We start from the raw sequence: 22670 nt of genomic DNA, 5'->3' as shown, positions 1-22670 counted from the left end.
TTTTTAAATTATTGAGTTCAGTTTTAACTTTTAACCACATTAATTCAGACCATCTTAAATCGTGCTTTTAACTGAAGGCAATTCAATTGAATTAAGTCAACTTGTCACAGTTAATTATTTCCATTAACTTGCCCATTGTTGATCAAGTAAGTAGTAGCTATGGGCCTTTGGGTATTTTTTTAATGTGTCGTACACGCATTACGCATTACACTACTCCTACTTCCTAGCTCTGTAATAATACACACGTTATGATACATCATTATTTTATTAGATCATACTTAGATTTAAGAAAATAAATTAAATAGTACAATTATTATCATCAGCTAAATAAATACAAATTATCAATACATTATCCTAAAATTGTAATGACACACACACACATGAAACTATGAAAGAGTAATGCCGCAATCTACAATTCGATTACGGTCAAAGGCGGCATCTCACACCGTATTCTATAAAAACCCATACGACACACACAACGACAGTCGCTCAGTCGCTTATTCAATTACTCAATTATTGAACATTTTCATACTTAAATATTGTGTTCTTTTACTTTTTCTGGCTCGCCGCCTATTTGAACCAAGGTTTTCTCAGGGTGCCCTTTCCAAAGTCATATAATGACTAATCATAAAAAAATAGAAAAATTAAATAAATATATCAGTAAAATATGTAATGAAAATATTTATTTTATTTAAATTATACGTCATAATTATTATACATTTTTATTTACATAATTATAATTGTTTCCTTCACCGCCAACGTTGGGTTTTCGAATTTATTTTCGTACCATAAAAAATTCTATTCAGGGCAACGACCCTGTAAAGATGCCGATCATAGAGTAATATATTACTCTATGATGCCGATGTGCACACTTTGGGAACCGCTGTTCTAAAACGTACATTTTTCTCTTAAAAATCTTGTATTTTCCAAGTGAAGATAAATGTATGCGATTTCTAAAGTATTGGCCGTACTGTTTAATCGAATAGATGTGTCATGTACTCATGGGGGTCACAAATCTAAATCATACCTACTTCTGAATCAGATATTTTGGAAATATAATGTGAAATACTATAAGAAAAAAAAAATACGTACGTATGCGTGTTGCAGTAAATTGATTTGTTTGCATAGTTTTATTATGCAAAGTTTTGTAAAGGAAAGATAGACCTGTAATTTTTGTCTCTATAGATTACAAAATTGTCTTAAAATTATATTACATGTGGTAATTATTGCAATACCAGGTTTAAGTTAAAAATGGAAAATCTAAAGCACTTTTTGTGTTTATTAATTATTTAATACTAATCAGTAATCAGTAATATTAATTATTTTAGTAAAAATTATGTGTATGGTCATATATTTACTTTTTAAGAAATAGCATTTAAAGTACCCACACGTCCCGGAAAACAATGCATTAACAAAAGTGATTAGTTTGTCTATACTTATCTATACAATTATATTATTTTAGTGTTTTATTGTTATTGAGTTACTTTTATGTGAAAAGGAAAGCTTTAATTAATATTTATAATAAAAAAAATAACACTAAAAATGTAGTTATATTTTAATAATAAACACTGGTCACTGGGTAGTGGGCCTTCACATTATATTTTTAGGCTTTTTAAAAAAAAATCACCATCAATATTTATTTTTGTATAGGTAACCTAACCTCAGGGCCCCATACATTGACTTTGTCCTGAGCCCTAAGAGGCTTTAACCTCCTAATTGCGATTTTCAGTTTTATTATGGGACAGTCTAAACTTTTGCCCCCCCCCCTCTCAAAACTAAAATGACGTCACTAGTGCCTAAGTAGGTTTTTTTGAGGTAATTGCCTTAAAAAAATAAATGGGTGGGTGGGTATCAGGCAATGGATTTAGAAAGATAAAAAGTTTTGAATACTTAATAATATTAATAAACAAAAAAAAAATTTAAAGTTGAGTTCAATAGCTGTGGATGCCGGACGGGTGGTCAAATTGGTATAGTGAGTTTGCCTCAAGTCTGAAAATTGTTCAGAACGCCACTGTTGAAGGTCATGCCTTTTCTTTGTTCATCAAGACCTCCTCCGCCATTTTGTAGAAGATGCTGAACGATTTTTAAGCTTCTACCCGTAAGAAAGCCCTGTCTTCCTGCAGGTTAGCTGGCAGATCCCCAAAAATTGCTCAGCAAGGGATATCGGGGAGCCAGTGGTGCCGAAGTTTTTAAAATGTGGTCGGGCATTTTCAAAAGTTCTTAGTCTCAATAATAATATACAAAAAAAAAATAATATAATTTCTACTAATTATTTCTCCTTTAACCAATAGCAATCATTTATAAACAAAAATTTCCTTCATATATCTCAAAATCCCGTTTTGAGCAACTCTCCGGGTCGGACCTACCGGGTTCAATTGTTAATCTAAATCGTACAGGTACAACTCAAACATAAACAAAAACTTTCATCAAAATTGGTCCAGCCGTTTAGGAAGGCATAAGAGACTAGAGACATACAGACATGCATTCATTTTTATATACCTATATAGATTACGCTAAGTCAATAAAGTTACAATATTTTTATTATAATAAAAAAAAACTTTGAGTTATCTATCAAATAAAACACTTTATTACAGTCTTACTTAGGCACATAGAAAAGATATTAGGCACCTACAAATCCAATATAATTCAATAACTGATTGGGCAGTAGTTGGATACTTACTTCCTACAACCTACCAAGTTTATTGAAATCAAAACCAAGTTAGAAAATAGAACGTATACAACTAATCATAGGTTTATGATATCTTTTATAAAATATATTAAAAAATATTTTTGTTATAGATTATTGTATTATGGTCCTCATGACCTCATGCCTGCAGTAGTTAATAATTATTAATAGTCTATATACGGTATAAGGTATAACTATAACCATTGAGTATATATTGTATACATTATATACTCAATGCTATAACATAAACTATATAAATTTAATGAATTTCCAATAGAAATTATTAGGCTTCATAATATTATGTTAAGTTTTAACATGTATCATATATTATATAAACACCAATTTAAGTCTTATTTATATCTAGAATAAATTGCACGCCGTACCAAGTTAATTTTAAAATTGTATACATAGGTAAACATTGAAAAAACATTTTGAATATTTTTTTTTTTATTTATTGGGTAACCCGCGGCAACATAGGCCATTGGGTGTGGGGGAGGGCACTGTAGGTTTTTAAATTGGGTAGGTTGGTACACGTGTGTGTTGTGTTTTGGCAGAATTTCTAATGGGGCACCCGTAGGTTTCTGCCGTGCCCCGGGTGGGGGGATGGCGACACTTGTTCTCCGGACACCGTGACTTGCCCGAAGAAAAATGCCGCCCGTGGCCAAGGTAATTTTGAATATTTTATTATAATATCAATTGGTCGATACAATAAAATTAGAAGCGATATAACGTTCACGCCGTGTCGTTTGCAAAATATTAATGTTAATGCGCGTTCACGATTACGTTCTTTCAAACACTGCTGGATCCGCCCCCGAAATATACGAGTATATTTAAAGGTATTGACTTACCTAGTACCTATATGTACTATAGTAAATAATATAGTATTGTATATGGAAAAATTGTTACAGATTTATTTTGTTAATGGGATGACAATGGCGAGGACTCAGTATAGTGAGGATAATAATAGGATTATATAAAAGTATTACTCGTCAAATTCATGTAATTTTATTTGTCTATACAACCATACAGGCACATATTTTTACATTAAAAATTATAATATTATGTAAACGAACCTACGGTATTGAGGGAGCTAAAAAAATAAATAGTCAAATGATACAAAACAATTTACACGTATACATACAGTGTGTAATATAAATAACAATGCGTCCGTTTATACGACAATATAATATATAGTAGATGCTATACCTAAACGTACAAAAGGTAAAAATAAAACAATTTTACAATAAATATTATTATTAACTAGTACCACCTATTGTAGATATTAGCAGCGGAATAATTAATCATCGTTTCTGAGTAGATTCGATAAAAAAAAAATCACTAGAACAATACAAAAAAGGGACTAAGGCCGGAAGCGTAAACATCCGGAGCGTCAGATATTCAATAGAAGCAGTACGATATGCGTGGGTGAGACGATACACTCAGACATTGGCGCGAATGGCCCAAACATTTCTGGAAAATTGAAGTCTGTGCCGTTTTAAACAAAAGTTATATTTGACACACTTTCAAAGAAATGTTGGTGGGTAGGGAGTTTGAGTCCGCCGGTAGCCACACGCTTGTACCAAGTGTATACTGAACTGTGCAGCACATAACATACACATTACACTATACAGCTAGGTAGTAATACAAATATAACTAAATATTTTATAACACATTATACGATCTGTAATGTCCATATAATATAGTATTGTACCTAACTATGCGTGTCTACCCCGATACGTACGAGAAACACTTTGCCGTTAATAAATTATAAAATACTTACGATATAATATTATTATATACAATACACACAATAACATGTACAAAAATGAAAAAAAAAAATTCAATAATTTTTGGCATACAATTCGTTTGAAGACTGTTTTTGGGTTATACATCATGTCGCGGGCCGGAATGGTCACTAAACAGTGTTTAGTACACAACGTGCAATGGACGTAGACAAAAAAAAATAAAAATAAAAACCAAAGTCCACACACGGGTACGCGGTATGACAATATCTAATTTAGTATAATAATATCAATAATGTATGTAAAATAAATACTAATAATAAAATGACAAATCACAACAGTTAGAATAATATATAATATAATATATATTATGAAGTGCGCGCGATCGATCAGTGCGTGTCCATCCAACTGGCTGGTATTGCGTAGTCGGATATGGCGTACAGCATCCGCGGGTACCAGTGTATCCCGTCGGCGGGCTGTACCGCGTCGATCGCCGGCGACAGTGACGGTGCGTCGTGCAGCGGATGGCCCAGCCGCCAGACGAGGCTGTACAGTGACGTCCGGACGGCGGCCAACGCGCGGACAGGCAGGAACGCCAGGTGCGCCAGCCACTGGCTATCGATGACGGCGTAACACGACGCCACGACGTCGTCCACGACGACAGTGCCGTCGACTGTGAGTGGCGCGTAAAGTCCTATCTTCTCGGTGCGGCTGACTGCGACCACGCGCTCCGCGCGCAGTCGTAGCTGACCGCGGTCCCCGTTGACAACCGTTAGTAGCGTGTCGTTGACGCGCACACTTTTCGCGTACACCGGGTTGGCGTATCGGATCTGCGACCGTTCCGGTTTCTCCCACCGGAGCACCAGGTGCGTGGGCGTCGCCGTTATTGACTTGCCCGTGTCCGTCACCAGCGTCACGTACTCTGTCCGCGCCGTCACGTTACGGTCCAGGAACAACAGCACTTCGCTAGGCCGGAGCAGCCCGTCGTTGGACAGCGCCAGTACCGACTCGCCGACCCGCAGGTCCTTCATCCGCTTCTTCACGCCTGCGCCTGTCGTCACCACGCTGTCACCCGGAAAACAGCCCATCGTCCTCGTGTTAATTTTCGTCTCTGCAAAACACATAATAATTTATCGATTACTACACAGCACTTGGATTAGGTTTAGGTACTTATACAGGGGCGCCCTAGGCCCCCCCCCAAGGCCCAAAACCCGTATTTCTAAAAAATTGTATACTTCTAACAAAAAATTACAAACAAAAAAACATATTAATAGTATCGACTAGTATAGACACGTAAAAGTATGTAATTATTGGAGGTACGTCGGTGTATGACTTGTAGTATGTATCTGCTATCTGTACGGACTACGAGAATACTAATTAAGTAAAAACGACTTAAATTTGTGTTGTAAAAATTGTTGTTTTGTAATTGTTATTATAAGTTTTGTGAAAATTATAACTATTAGGCCCCCCCCCCCAACCAAGTCTCTGGAACCACCCCTGTACTTATAGGTATATTATATGTAGGTAGGAAGTATAAGTCACGGTTGTGTATTGTAGGTAATTATTCGTATCCCATACGCCGTTTAAAGCCTCATAAATCTCGAGAAGTAACGTGTAAATAATTCTCAACCTAAAATATTGCGATGATCACGTACAAAAAGAGCGTTGGCGAGTTTAGCTGCAGTGCAATATACACACGCGATCCGTTTGAGCTTGGCGGTAATCGCGCGGTAAATTAGCGATTCAAACGAGTGAAAAATAACTGCTTATATATATATATATATATTATATTATATATATATACATATACTGTTTGCCTTCCCGGTGTATATTAATCGCTATATACACACACGCGCGGGAACGAGAAAAGATCGTAGCCACTGATTTGTCTGGTTTTTAAACGCCATTAAAAAACACTAATAATAAAAAAATAATAATAATAATAAATGATTTGGAGTGGTAGTGGTGGTGCTCTGTTTGTTTGTTTTTTTTTTAAACATCATCTCTGTTTCTCACTGCAGCCGTCGTGCGACCACGATAAATTAGTTAATGAGATAAAAAGGGCAATAATTCTTTTCCGTCCGTGCAGCGGCGTGCACTCACTATTATATTATACATTTAATTATCTATATATATATAATATTTATACCTCCATGTAGGTATGTATTATATGTATACGCAACGACCACGACCATGTTCACCTTCCACGGTGTATGGCCATCACACACCAACATCTGTGATCTAATCGCCCTCGGGACCCGCCGCTGTGGGTGAAGAAGTATACCGATACTAATAATAATAGTAGTATTAGTAGTAATAATATAGTATAACGATATTCATTTCTGAGTTTCCGAAAAACCGGATTGTCGCCACAGCCGTAAACACGGCGTTCGGTGTTGTAGTGGCTTGAAGAGGGACATTGAATATACGACATTAAATACGTGTTATTACAATATTATATTATATTGCGACGGATAGTTCACGGGTGCCCTGGGGGCCGGGGTAATAAACATAAAACGGACACTTGCAGCGCGACGCGTCGGGAGGGACGTATTTATAAGATTGAACATTTTATACACACTGCAGCGCAACCGGGCGCGCGCGCTCACGCTTAATGATACGACGCTGTTGAGAGGAGGCATTTAAGTCTTATTTTTTACGAGTTTTCTCTTCTCCGACGTTCATAACATATAATATTAATAAAACGATACATTATTATATACATGTATAATATTATGCGTAAATAAGCGTAATACACTGTAACGGTATAATATATAAATACCCACTGGCCACTAGCATAAAATTTGACGCATTTTAACGTTTCCGTACTAGAAATTTTTTCCGTCACAATACGCAATACGCGCAAAACTACTCAAACGTTTTTGCACGATTCGTATTTACGAGCCGAAAGTACATAATATTATACAGGTACTGCGATATATATGGACGTACAGCGTTTCTCGTCCGACGAGAGTATCGTATATTTTTTTAAATTTTATCCGATCAAGTAATTCAGAGGCTTCTCTATCAGTACAAATTACAAACAGGCTACCACTTCTCACGTAGAATATAAATTAATATGAACTCATATGGGTCAGCTGACCTTCTGGACCCCTCGCTGTAGGTACATAATATATTATATATAGGTCCGCCGCTCCCCGATTTATAAACACGTACGATATACCTATACATAATGGATATTAGGTATTATATATTATATAGGTCTTTGAAACCGATACGTTTTATACGAGATAATGTATATAACCTCCTCCGATATAGCGTGCAGTTGTGTACTCATATAAGGTATGCCGACGATATCGTCATATATACGAAAGCGAAATTGTTTACGTCCTATACTCTTATACCACCTAAGCCTATATTATAGGCCATAGGGCCTATCTGTATTGCTTGAAAAACAAACTATATAGAAGAAGGCGACGAGACATATCACATTAAATAATTGTGGCTGTATATAATTATTATGGGTGCTACGTAAAGCATGTAACGCGCATTAGACGTTCTTGAATGTAATTATGTATTGGATTCCGGAATCAAATACCAATCGCTGTCTTATGAGAACTTATAGTTACTATAATCTATAGTATTAGCTATATTATTGTGGTATAAGACATGCATCAATGGATGTATTAATAATTTCTGCGAAACGATTACACATAGTATGTACATTTATTATAATATTATGTAATATGTATATTGTATATCGGCGGTAACACTAACGTTTATATGGTTGAGTGAAAATATCGACAATTTCCCGTACATAATTTTCATAAATTACGTGTGTTCGAGAAGTATATTGGAGTATATAGGTATAATATTATATTACATATTTTATGTGTTATATAGGACGAGGGGGTTACAATAATAGTTACAATACAACACATTGTATATTATACAAATGTTCAAACTTTTATAGGCACGTACCTAAAGTGTACTATTTACTCTGCACTATTAGCCATTAGGTATATACCACGGTGGCACGGTCACCATTCAGGTATTTAAACTTTTCAGTGTTAACACTTTATAAAGAAATGAATTTTTTTCTAAAATAGAAAATCTGATATTCTATAAACCAAGGTTCTCTTTTTTTTATGATGCGCGTCGTGTTCTATAAAGCTGCTGGCTGCAATTACGGCTTGCAAGAGATAATTAATGGTTTTTGTTTGTGCTGTAGGTACTTAATATTGCTTTTTCCTTTAGACACGTTAAACGTACGAAAATATATCGAGTGCACTAGTGCACATAATATGTCATAATACATAATATATTATATGAATATAAACCATGAACGTGTAGGTGTTATAATAGCTGTTTCAATACCTATATATATTACTGTAAAACTATAAATGTAATGTATAGTACATGGAATAAAGCATTAACTGTTGTTTTAGTTATCTTGAATAATACGTATCATTAGTATTAAAGCAACTGCGGAACTGATAAACGAATATGAATGATTATAATGAGTATTTACAAAATAAATAATAATTTTTATTTGTTGTTTTTTCAGTTTGTCGGAGAATACTTAATAGATGAAACAATAAATTAACCACACAGCTTGGCGGTGAAACGCGCGTATAGTATTAGCGTGTATTACCATTTACCTAACTACATAATATAAATATATACCTACATTGTATCTAATATAAGTGTTGTAGCAATAGTCATTATGAAGAGAAAATCCAATTTAAATATTTTGTTTGGAATTTTTGTCGAGATTATATAACAGTATTATGTATAGCTATTATTTTTTTTTCTCTGTAAAATTGAAAATCGTGTAAATATTTATCTTTTGTACGGTGATCGAAACACGTGAAACATATAATAATAAATGTAATAACAATATTATACATATTATTATAATGGAAATGTACTGCAGTGCGGAATTCTGGAATATTATTAGTTGAACGAGTGAGCATGTGTGAGAGTGACCGAACACGAGTGTGTGTATAGTCCGCACAGTACGCGGCGATGGAAATCCGCGAAAGGATGCATCAGATTGTTATTATATTATTATAATATTTATAAAGGGTAATATACGTGACGACAAACGGCGGGGAGGCGCGTATACATAAATAAGCTATATACATGCATTATAAGCTTACAAATGTACAATGCGCGAAGGTATATATTGATGCCCATTCACAACGCTATTATTATGTATGTCGGTATATTATTATGTATAAAATGATGGCATTGTGTGTATGTGTACGCGAGGTAGGCAGTCAGACTGCAGGTAGGTATGAGGTAGGTTGATAGGTAGGTAGGTAGTTACCTATATCGTCGTTATAATAACGTACACAGCGGCCAGCGAATAATAATACATATATATATATATATAAATAAATATACGCATATACAGAACACGGGTACACCGCGATGGTATATATATATATAAATAATAAATGTAAGCGCATGTATGTATCGTACGTGCGGTAATAGTGCATGTGTTATTATTATTATTACGCGCGTACCTACGTATATATATACCAGTTATACCTATTACCAGCTATCTACCAGTACATGTGTGTGTGTTATAGTATACGCTCGCTATGGGTAAACACGGGATAAGACGAAAAGGTTAATCGTATGCACTGCGTATATAACATTATAATACATATATATATATATATTTATAGATAGTTGGTACCTGTATACACATACCTATATAGATAATATGTATATAGGTATATTATAATATACATACACACACGTTTGTATATACACGGTAGGTTTAACGAGTTGTGGGATTCTAGTTTTGGACAGGTCACGATCGCCTATTATTTGATGTTTGGAAAAAAATAAAGGATAAAAAAGAACAACAAATTATGCACCATCATCCCTTGTACGAGTTTGTTCGGAGTTTGCTTTACACTCACCGCACGAGTCGTGTTTACATAAACATACGCTTCTCTCGCGTCGCCGTCGTATACCCATGAATTTATATAATAGCGCGAGTATACACACGCGCGGCGTGTACCTATATATATATAAATATATTATTATTATTTTATATAGGTACATAATATACACTCGTATAAGTCGCGTATATATGCGTTTATTGTTTGTTCTCCAGTAAAATAATAAGTGATGGGCGGGGTGTGGAGGAGGAGGAGGAGGAGGAGGAGGTTTTGGGAAAAAGTGATTTTGTTTTTGGTCTCCCCGTATTAAGTTTTATGTATACATAGGTACACAACGCCGCCGTCACCGTGTCATACCAGACGGCCCCGCAGAGAGACGGTCTTGTGGTCGAGTATGTGCGCTGTGTAATCGGATCTTGGCGTGACATACGAACGAAAGCCGGACACCGATCCGCATAGTTGTGGCCGAAACAGATGAACACACACAGTACACACACACAGGACTACAGGAGGGATACTTTATACAGAATATATTATGTAAAGCGTATAGTCATATAGTTTTAATAGCAGTAGCGTATCTGTGGTTGGGTCAACCCCCTCCCATTTGATGGTATAAAATATGTATAATACGTTTTTTAATTATTTTAAATTTTTTTCTAGCACTCTTAAATAAAATACCAAAATAGCATAATAGTATACAGTTTGAAAAATATACCTTTATTAGTTTTAACTTTTAAAAGTAACTAAATGCAAATAATTACTTATTGGTAGGTATTTCTATGTTTTAATTTTAATATGTGATTTGGTAATTTTCGTATAACTAAAATACAAACTATTTTAACTATTTTATTGAAACGTATGTAATATTGCATTTTAGTTAATTAATTTTCAATTTACTTTTATTTATGTTTTAATATGCATATTTAATAATAAATAAATAAATATGCTTTAGAATGAAAACGTGGTTGTGTTCGAGAATGGGTAATAAATACTTATGTGGACTAGCGCTATTACATACTATTTGATAATATTAAAATAAGGAAATGGAAATACGACTATAGTCTATACTAGTAAAGGCCCCACATAGCAAAAATATATTTTGAAAATGTTTAAGATTGTATTACAATATTGATCTGGATAAGTTTTATAAAAATTTTGATAATATGTGTGTCTATAGTCTATACTAGTAAAGGCCCCACATAGCAAAAATATATTTTGAAAATGTTTAAGATTGTATTACAATATTGATCTGGATAAGTTTTATAAAAATTTTGATAATATGTGTGGAAATATATAAATAAAATATTGACTAATATTTTCACAACGTTATTTTCAAAATGTTTTATTGGGAATATTACAAAAACCATGTATATAAAATATTGTTCAATAACTTATATTTATATAAGTACACTAGTCCTATAATTTTGTGGATAATATATTATTATATTCTTTAAAATGTCCTGTTCTAGTGGTTCGAGTACGAGAATACCCTATAACGTATAATATGTGTATTTCGAAACGAAAATCCAGTGACGACGAGACTCGAGCGTGTGTACGAACAGGTACGACACTGCACACATTGCTCGGGCGGCAGACGTGTGAGAAAAACGTGCTCGGCGCATATCAATTTCGCGCAGACTCGTCCGGTGACTTTTAATTTATATAATATAATAATATATTATAGGTATTATGTATACAACGTGTGTGACAATATTATATTATGTACACGAATGACATGTTATACCCGTATAGGTACTTAAGGTACTCCACGGACCACGGATTAATCCACAACGTGATTCTTCTGTTTTAATTTATATTATTATTTTTTTTTTTCATCGCGTAATCAACTAAGTACCTACCTATAATTAATCCTAAAACATAAATATTATCATGGAATAAAATACATTAATGTTTTATACTGTAATATTTAGATTGCGTAATAAATAATAATATTAATTATATAATAATAATTATTTAATATTAATTTATATAATATTAATCACTCATCACCCAGGGGTTCCAGAAACATGGTTGGGGGGGGGGAGTCATAATTGTCATAACATTTTTGATATTAAAATATGGTTTTTTTTGGAAGTTTGGAACCCCCTAGAGGTACCCCTGCCATCACCCGCTAAACCAGTAGTCATCGTTAAGATTTTAGAAAGGGCCCTATTTTAATTTTAAAAATACCTGCATATAGCACACATTTTATATTGAAGACATTAATTAGTATAATGATAATAATCAATTAAAAAATATATACAATTTATTAGCATAATATAAAAAAAGTGAAAACTTATGAACTATTTTTTTTTTTTTTTTTTTTATTGATCGTAAGCCCGGCAACTATGGCCATTAGCTGTATGGTTTTTGGTGTATGGTTTTTTGGTTAGGTGTATTGTATTGTTGGTAGTAGTAGGGGGGAACACGTGTGTGTTGGTTTTTGGCAGAATTTTCAATTTGGGCACCCGTAGGTATCTGCCATGCCCGGGTGGGGGATGGCGGCACTTGTTCTCCGGACACCGTGACTTGCCCGAAGAAAAATGCCGCCCAGTGGCCGGGAGTCGAACCCGCGACTGCCAGCGCCGCAGTCGACGCGTTAGACCGCTCGGCCAATTATGAACTATTGTTTAGTTGTATTTATTTATTATTTTATTTTGACATTGATGCGGACATTTCTGTTTCTTGCAAAATATGCTTTAATATATTATTACCTATGATACATAATATAATAGAAACTTAAAAATTTTTAATTTTATTTTTTTCACACTTATGAACGTATAATTTAACTATATCACAAAATCTGTGGTAGTGACGTAATGTACTACCCTATACCCACAAATAGATATGCGTGCTTTAATAAATCTTCGTAATCGGCAAAATTATATTGTTTTATCTGCTCTTTTAATAATACGGGTTTTTTACATATTTACGTACCCATATTAGTATATTACACGGATCAGTGGCCAAGAGTGGAGGTGCTCTCCCCATATTTTGTTTTGCCCACTCATATTCATTTTTGTCATGTATATTGACAAGTTGAAATGAAATGAAAATGTTTATAACATTTTTATTTATGTAAATTATATAATATAATCTTATTCACTTAATAATCTAATATATATTTCAATATTTGTGTACAACATTAATATAGAAATTGTCGTATTTTATCATCTTAAATCGTGAAACATAATCAAGGTATTTAGAAGGTAATTCATTTTTATTTATCTTCTATAAATTATATTTTTTTTGTTGTATTGTAAGAGAAAATATGTTTATCAAAATTAAGTGGAAGGATAACGATAATATTGAAATATTGTGAACTTCAACCTCACCACTGCCTTAATGACCATTGAAAAAAAAAATTTGCTTCTCTACTAAAAAAAGTCTGACGCCGCCACTAATTACACGGATTATAACGTAGTATATCTATATTTTTTGATTTCCAATAGCATATTCGACAGATTTTTAATTTAATTTTACGCTGCATTGTAATCATAATATTATTTACAAATTGTATTAATTTGCACTTGTAAACTTAAAAATAGATTATATTGTATGCTTGCCCCCGATGTTGCGTTTTTTTAGGGGGGTTATTATAAAACTAGAAAATTGTTTAACATAAATGTATTTATTTTTTAAATTAGTTTTTAGAACATTTATTTAATGCTTTAATGCAAGTAAAAAAAAACAAATATTTTATAAATACATGTTGCTTATAAAAAAGCAATAAGGTCAATAAATGGGCGTATATAATATGATATAGGTAGATACGTCATAGTATATAGTATATACGTAATATAGATTTATTTTTAGTATTTAAATTCATACATATTTATGAAATGTTTTAAGGGCATTGGAAAATCCTGTGATCTAGTTATGACTGATTTGGTACTGGTTATAACTACCTACCAATTTTAACTGATTTTATGGTAAATACATTATGGCATTATGCATTATATTATATTTAACGATTTCGGTTGAACGCTTCATTTATGAATAATCATGTACCTATAAAGTATAGGTATTATTTACTATACCTAATATATTATGAGTAATATACATAATATTATAATAAGATTACAGTAGAAATTATAATAAAAATAAATCTTTATGTAAGAAGGCTATGATGACAATTATTAGATCATAATTTATATTAAATTATCTTCTTGAAGAATAAAATAATAATATTAATAATAATAATTAATCATAGCAAATTTTAAAACGAATACATTATATTTTGTATGCATTATTCCTAATCATCAATAGTTATTATATTCATGACTAATACCCTTACAAATTAAAGTTATTATTGATACATTGATGCAATTCAATTTAAAAAAAAATGGACATGACATTTATCTTTTATCATTTTTTGCACACATTAAAATATTTTAATCATGACTGATTGAAATTTACTATTATTAACTTTTTGTTTTACAATTGTTCATTAATTCTCTATATAGCTAGATGCCTAGATATAAAGCTCAAATTCGTTTTCGTATGCGATGATTTAAATATATATATTTAATTCAAATTTAAATAGGTAATATGGAAATTTATTTTTACTTTTTAATCCCTATACTGTAGCTTTGAGTCTAAGCCTTAAACAATTAGAATAGAATAGTTACAAAATTAGTTTTTTTTGTAACTAGTTTGTTGTGCCTACTGACTTATGATTTTTTTAATGCTTATGTGTAAACTGTTATAAATTTGTCGATCATCAACTAACGGTATGTTCACTTCTATAGACAGACATGGTACGTAGGTACAAGTTCTATTGTTTAACACTTTAACATTACATCAAAACACTAATTCGGCGGTTCCTCCTATTTCGACGAACATTTTTCATGTTTGTCGTTATAAATTAAGACAATTAAGGGTGACTACTATTATGACATTGTTGTCATGTAAAACCATAATAAATATGTAATTATATGAACAATTGAATCTTTAAGTGTATAGGTACCTACCTACTTATATACTTATACACGTATATAATCATATGCGTAGGTATATATGTATATTTTTTATATTAACATAAAAATTAGAAATTCAGTTGTATATTTGTACAATAAACAACATAAATACAAAATATGTATTATACTTTTTACAGGGTAGTTTATTTATAGTAATGACTTGTTGTGACGCAACGAGACTATTACAGTCTACAATATCCTTTAAAATCTTCAAATATTAGTAACCAAAAGTGGTACCTTTTATTATTAGTAAATTAATATAAGTATAAATAACTATAAAAGAATATTTTTTTATTTTTCTTAAATTGGTTTTCACCAATGTTTATTGGAATTTTGAATGTACATATTTCAAATACTTATAGGTTAGGTTACCTATACAGTTAAAATAAATTATTAAATTGTTTTAAATCACGTGAATTACAATTTTTGGGATTTCGTGAAAGAAATGTCATGCGCAGATTTTAATCCCGAGTACCTACGGCTTAACGATCGTACACTGCAATATTTTTTATTAATACTTTTTTCTGTGAGGTTAAATGTAATGAATATCCAATTAATTATAACAGATCCGTTAGGCCAATGATGTAAAACGCAATAGGCAACAATAAATTAGCTCCTTGTTTAATTGGGTTCGCGAAACCACGCCGTTTATCATAACTATCGGCACTTTGTTATTCAATTACTAATTTTTTTTAATTTAAAAATAATCAAATCGTGTGCGGGAACCGCTTTATGCGATTTGCGATAACGTTTACTACCGACACATTTCAGTACTTACTTGCACAGTTACACGTAAATAATATTCTAATGGTATAGATATATTATAATATATATACGCGTAGTATGCGTCCACGTATCGTAACACGTTTGGTACTCGTTTTATTTAGGAAGGTATACTAATTGTTTTTATAACTATAAACCATTTTTTAAATCGTGTTGTTTATATATATGCAAATAAGTTTTTGTACACACGTTATCAGACATCATCATTATTAAACACGACCTTGTAATTAAGAAATGCGATATCGTTTTAAAACAACGGTGCCAATAACAAATCAAATGTTATGATTTACTATATTTGGACGTATTTAACTAAATACAAGCGATGAAAAATAACGCGATCACACGCATTTTTCGAAATATTATACACAATTATACGTAATATTATATACCTATTGGCTACTATATATACATATAGAATGCAAACGTTGCCAATTTTCTTTAGCCACGTCAGCGGTTTCAAGGAAGATAGTATAGAAGGCTATGGCCCCCCTAACACTTAAAATCTCCCCCAAAAATAACTGTAAAATATACGGATAAGTATCTACACATTTTTGGTTTTAAATTTACAAAACCTCCGAGCATACTGTATGTAGTATACATGTAGTATTCAAGTATTGTCTTCTTCTTTCTCTTCACTCTTCGACTATACATGATATAATATGATTTAGAAAAATGGTACACTTGATTTTTTTTTCTGGCAATTTCGTAAACATCAAACATATTATAATATTATGTATAATAATAATTATATAATATAGCGAACCGGACGTCCTCTTTTCCGTCGTCTCGTCATCGTCACGCCGCCGCCGGAGACAAGTGTGCGTGTGCAATGTGCATGATGGATAGCCGAGGTGTACGCGCGGCAAGCGATAATTAATGAGACCCGTCCGCGCCGCTGCGGCGTGAAAACGATATGCGGCCCTTTTGTCGGACCAACGGAAAATAATACAACGCGTGATGAGAGACGGACACGGACACGGACACGGAGTACGGACGGACGGGGAGACTTGTTGACCGATCGACCACTAAGACGAGTGTGTATATATTATATACGTACATGGGTATTATTATTATTATTATTATTATTATTATTATGTCTATAATACAGGTACCAGTATACGATGTACGGTCGGAAACAATAATTTCCGAATATTTTAACACGAATGCTCGTGTACATATATATATTAATATATTATATACATAAATACTAGTCGTCGGCCGTCGCTCACAAAACGTTTTATTTACTGTTTGCTCGGCGCAAACATTTTTCTATCTCTTTTCGAACCTCCTAAACGAGACGATTTTACCGGAAAGTCCCTTTGCCAGACGGACGCGGCGGCTGGTTTATTTTTTGTTTGTACGGATTTTATATAGGTATATAATACCGCCGTCATCATCGCGGCAGTTGTGTCGTTCACACGGTCACCCGGCGCGCGCGCACTCGTATACGCATACCAATATTATATATAATATGTACTTATGTATATACTACAATACATCATATATATTATTATTATACATGTTCCGAGTTTACGACACGACGTTTGGTATTCTCACACGCTCGTTTAGAAATTCGGCTAAACAAACTACCCGGGCTAAATGACTGCATATTATATAGTCGTCGGAGATACGTGTATACCTATTTGTATATTATGTATTTATATCGAGTGAACGGAAAAAAAAATTATTTCAAATGTGTACATAATGTTTTTCTCATCCCACACATATTTATAATACAGTGTCTTATTATAATGTTGGAGTGTTTTTTTCCCTGTATAGATGACGATATTCTTCTGAAAATGTTCAAAAGACCAATATAGTCTCTGAAGTTAAAAATAATGTGTAAAATGAAAATCGATAAAATATATTTAAAAAAGATCCAAAACGCGTGACATATATGAACATTTACAATATATCTAAAAATCGTCATCTATAATTGATGTATTTATTGATATGTATTTAAAAAAAATTAATTTATGAAAAATCAGCAGTCAATTTTGAAAAAAAATTTGAGATTTCGAAATTCATAATTTATTTATAGGATAAACATATAAATGTAAACTTTAGACTGTAATAACTATTTTTTGTAATTTTTAATAGGTAATACTTAGTATAAGAGAGGCCGCAATTTAGACAACAGAACAACGCTCATGCCTCATGGCTCATATTACGTATTATAATGCAACATATGTTATGTATGTAACTTTATTATTTGTGACAAATACTATACCATCTACCACAATCACAATTCACAGTACACAGTACCTATCACTATACATTAGTGCGAACTTTTTAAATTTGAATATTACGATCTATTAGGTGAGCATATTAATTATAATGTATAGAATATACGTAGATAATATATAATATTTATATATGAAGTCAGAATATATGTAACCTATAGAAACATACAGTAATTAGTAGTTAGTGTCATTCTACGATATACTTATACCATATAATTACTGAATTTATAATTTTAATGTTTAATATAGCATAAAGGTGCTAGCTAATAATATGAAAAACGAAAACCTATATTATGCTACTATAGGTTGCAACTTGCATTTATTGTTATTATATATTAGGTTCCTATAGTCAGCCAAATTATACGCTGATACGCTATATCTACTATTAATTAAATGGACCGTTGAAATTCACGAGATTTTATTTATTTAAAAACGAATTTTAAGTAATAATGTATGTTTGAGTCTATTAGAAATTTGAAAATGATGCTTATAATTACAGGTAAGTACATAATATACAAAATGTGCAGCAGTGCATTAAAAAATTACAAAACGTTAGTAATATGTGCCTATAGATACGTAAACATATTATTTCTATTTCAACTATATTGTATCCTGGACTCACCTGATTTACAAGAGCAGTGAATGTACCGACGATTGTAGTTGACCCAATCGAATCCTGCTTCGACGGCCAGGCGGGCCAACATGCCATACTTGGACTTATCCCTGTCTGACGTGGTGATGTCCACCGCCCGTCCCTCGTTGTGCAGGCTGCTGCCGGCTCGGTCCACCCAACCGTCGATCACACGCAGTCGAACGTTTGGCCATAAGTTCATCACGCTGATGGCTAAGGTGTTGAGCTTTTCTTTACACCTCTACAAACAAAACAAAGTAATTACTATATTTACAACATATTATATATTATAATATAACCCTCAAAAGTTGGGGTGAAATCCTTAAAAAATGGATTTTCAGAGTGTCATTTTGATATTTAAATGTACCCATGTTTGAGTATAGAATTTAACTCGAAAAATATGAGAAAAACAATAACGGCCACATAATATAATGTTACAACCGAAAATGCAGCGCCGCGTGTCGTAATTTCCCACAAGAATGTATAAGGTATAGAGGCAGGTTTTTTTGACTAAGTACCGTGTACATTATATACTTAATGTTATTCAGTATATAATATATTATACACCATTTTCACACCACGGCGTAACAATCGCCAACGACTAGTTTTTTTCGTTCTTAATGACGACGACGGCGACTCGTCGCTACTTTCCGGCAACCAGTTAAACGGAATTATGCGCGCGAGTTAGTTATTGGACGACTATCGCATTCCTGTAATTAACTCTTTACTTCATGGTGGGTTACAATATGGCCCACCATCATGTTAATGTTAAGACTAGTTTATTTATGTTAAAAATACAAATAAACGTGTCGGCCAAACGAACAATTTCTCGTTCGGCGATTACCTATATGTTATACGAATTTTTTTTTTTTAACTATATTTTTTTCTAATAAATCAACGAGTTCTAAAACAAATTAAATTAAATTAAATTCTCTGGCGACCAAGACGATGTTTAGGGCGGCGTTGACATCTCTGTTCCAATGGATTCCGCATTTTTGGCAATACCGAAATCGGTGATTATGTCGTCGGCGTCCGTCCTTGTCTCGTGTGTGTCTTGGAGGTAAAGGCATAGGTTCTGCACACCGTGAACAGCACCGCGTCGTCATGTACTCGTCCACATCTATCACATCGCATCGATCTCGCCTACGATGAAATGCTCGACGCAACGAACACACTGCCAGTTTTAAATTTTTTCCGTAGCTCATATTGTCCTGTAGTGACCCGTCGCCGAAACACACTAAAATCTTTCCGCACCACAACTTGTCCGCATTCAAATCTAACAGCAATCCGACCAACGAGTTTTCGGCTTTCCGTTTTCGGATTTTTCGGTACCACAGCAGTTTCTAAAATTTTGGTTTTGAATACACAATTTATGATTTTGCTTGATGTTTCAAACGGTACTCAATATAGCGTGACGATTCGTTACGTTGCACATACGATCGTCGAGTAGTCATTTTTCGTAGCGTCCAACGAGTTTCGCTCGTCTGCGTCGGATTGACCGTTCGTCGCACGCTGTTTGTTTAAATCTATTGCAGTTTTCACTACGACATTTATTTCCGATACGGCGTTTCCAACGATTTCCAAACTACGAGCCGTGCTGTGGTCTGGCGAAAACAATTCTTCGTAAACATACGGAGTTTCCATATCCAATTTGGGGTTTTACGTTCGCAGGCTTCGTAAAAATACCGTACTACCCAACTGTACAAGTGTACGCACACGCGGTTTTTCATAGCGGTCTCGTGTTGTACGGCAATGGTATAAGATACGACCGATACGAACCGTCATATACCGTCTCAAACAATCCATGTTTTTGCCGAAAACCGAAATATTCTTCATCACGTATAACTCGTTCTTTCCGCTGACGTTTTCCCTGTAAGTGGTAATAAAAATCCAACAAATGGTTGGACGTGAAATCTCGAGAAAACTGTGTGCTGCGGTGTAGCAACTTTGTGTAGTGAAAATGCACATATAACGAAGCCTCTACTGCCAGAGCGGATACCTCGGCGACGTCTCGTTTGATGACAAAACTTTCCGACATTTTCTTGTATGGTAAATGTGGAAACGTCCTCATCGCCGCTCTTGACAGCGAACCGTCTTTTTTGCGAAAGTATTCTTTCTCGACCCTTTGACGATGACGCCCTGACGTGATCGTCTCGACCACATTTTTTACACGACATATTTTATACTTGGAAAAATTAAAAATGGCATAACACTAACTTATCTACGGACTACGACTAACGCACGGATGCGGGATGACACTAGTATGCCTGCTGCTAGTTATAGGAGCCACTACTGCCACCCTCGATCATTTTAGTTTAACCACAAAATTGTTTTATCGCATATTATTATCGGCATTACTATTTACTATTAAATTACCGGCTAAGTGAGTAGGTCATAAACAAAGATAAATTGACGACGTAGACAATTATTACTAACTTTAAATTCTTGAGATTATTGATTTTTCTGTTTAACGATTATGTTGGTAAATATCTTTTTGATAGTGTTTCGTGTAAAAGGACCCCCGCCTGCTACCAGCGTAAAGCCGTGACCCGCGACCCGTCCCGCCCCGATTCTCAAACATTGTCAACGCCGCCCGAAATAATATCTTCATGGTCACCCGAGGAGCCGTTGATTTTAAGAAAAAATATAATGTAAAAAATAAAATCGTATAACATGATCGCCGAACGAAAGACTGTTCGATCAGGCCGACACGTTTATTTGTAATTTCTACATAAATAAACTAGTCTTAACTACTAACGACATTGTGGGATATATTTGTAACCCGCCATGCCGTAAAGAGTTAAAGCGCTCGCGCCAGGCAACCGATATAACTTATACACACGTCCGAATCTTCTAGGAATCGTTATTTAAGATAACCTAACGACACATTAGCCCGCCAGCAGCAGCAGCGAGCCCCGCGCCGCATGAAAAATTGCACTCGTTATTTGCTCGTAACCGTTTACCGAGAATTCTCCGCGTGTATATATTGGATTGTTTATAATATTATTGAACAAGCTTATATTTTTTTTTCTCCTATATACCGAAATGTACCACATAGACAAGATTTATGGTACACTAATACACTATAACAACAGATCTAAATTCGTAAAACATACAAGTCATGAATAAGTATATTTTTTTAACGCTTGAACAATGATTTTGTTTACATTATATTTGCTTATTACTGTAATTTTTTTTTTTTAATCGATTTCTGTCGTCCGATAACGAATAACTATAACATTATGATAGGTGTATATTATTATTGTACGTATAAAATATATAATAACAATTATAAAACATCAATATATATGTTCAAATTGAAAATATTGCGAATTTCAATTACAAAGATCTGAAAGGTCTACTACTCTATACACGGCAAAATCTAAAAGAAACAACTTTTGATAAAAGTACTTTTATTACTTTATTGGTTTTTGTTGTTTTCGAGATGCGCCAATAGTACAATTTACAATATTGTACCGTCGAAATAGATCACAATTAAAACCATAAAAAATAATTAGTTTGATAAATGCTTGGTTTCAGTAATATAAATATTTTTATATTTGGAATATAATATTCAATCTTCATAGTAAGTATACGGGTATACACATACGAGGGGGTAAATGTAAAAAGAAGCCATAAACCATAAGTGACGCACTTTAACTTGATTATTAGCTATTCGTTATTGCATATTATATGGTTATGGTTAGATGGCTATAAGTATACCAAG

General features: G+C 33.4%; 1 protein-coding gene across 1 annotated transcript in view; it reads right to left on the bottom strand.

Annotated features, from left to right (window-relative positions):
* Positions 1 to 3675: 3675 nt before the first annotated feature.
* The window catches only part of LOC132940713 (desert hedgehog protein), a 43997-nt gene continuing 25002 nt past the window's right edge, over positions 3676 to 22670 (bottom strand). Inside the window, exons 3-4 of the mRNA XM_061008424.1 lie at positions 18935 to 19184; positions 3676 to 5539 (exon numbers count right to left, since the gene is read on the bottom strand). Coding sequence (XP_060864407.1) covers positions 4818 to 5539; positions 18935 to 19184 — 972 coding nt within the window. The 3' untranslated portion in view covers positions 3676 to 4817. The remainder of the gene's footprint in view (positions 5540 to 18934; positions 19185 to 22670) is intronic.

Source organism: Metopolophium dirhodum, chromosome 3 (genome assembly GCF_019925205.1).
Source record: "Metopolophium dirhodum isolate CAU chromosome 3, ASM1992520v1, whole genome shotgun sequence".
NCBI lineage: Eukaryota > Metazoa > Arthropoda > Insecta > Hemiptera > Aphididae > Metopolophium > Metopolophium dirhodum.
Note: the sequence above shows the minus strand (reverse complement) of the source record. Positions and strands in the feature narration are given on the sequence as shown.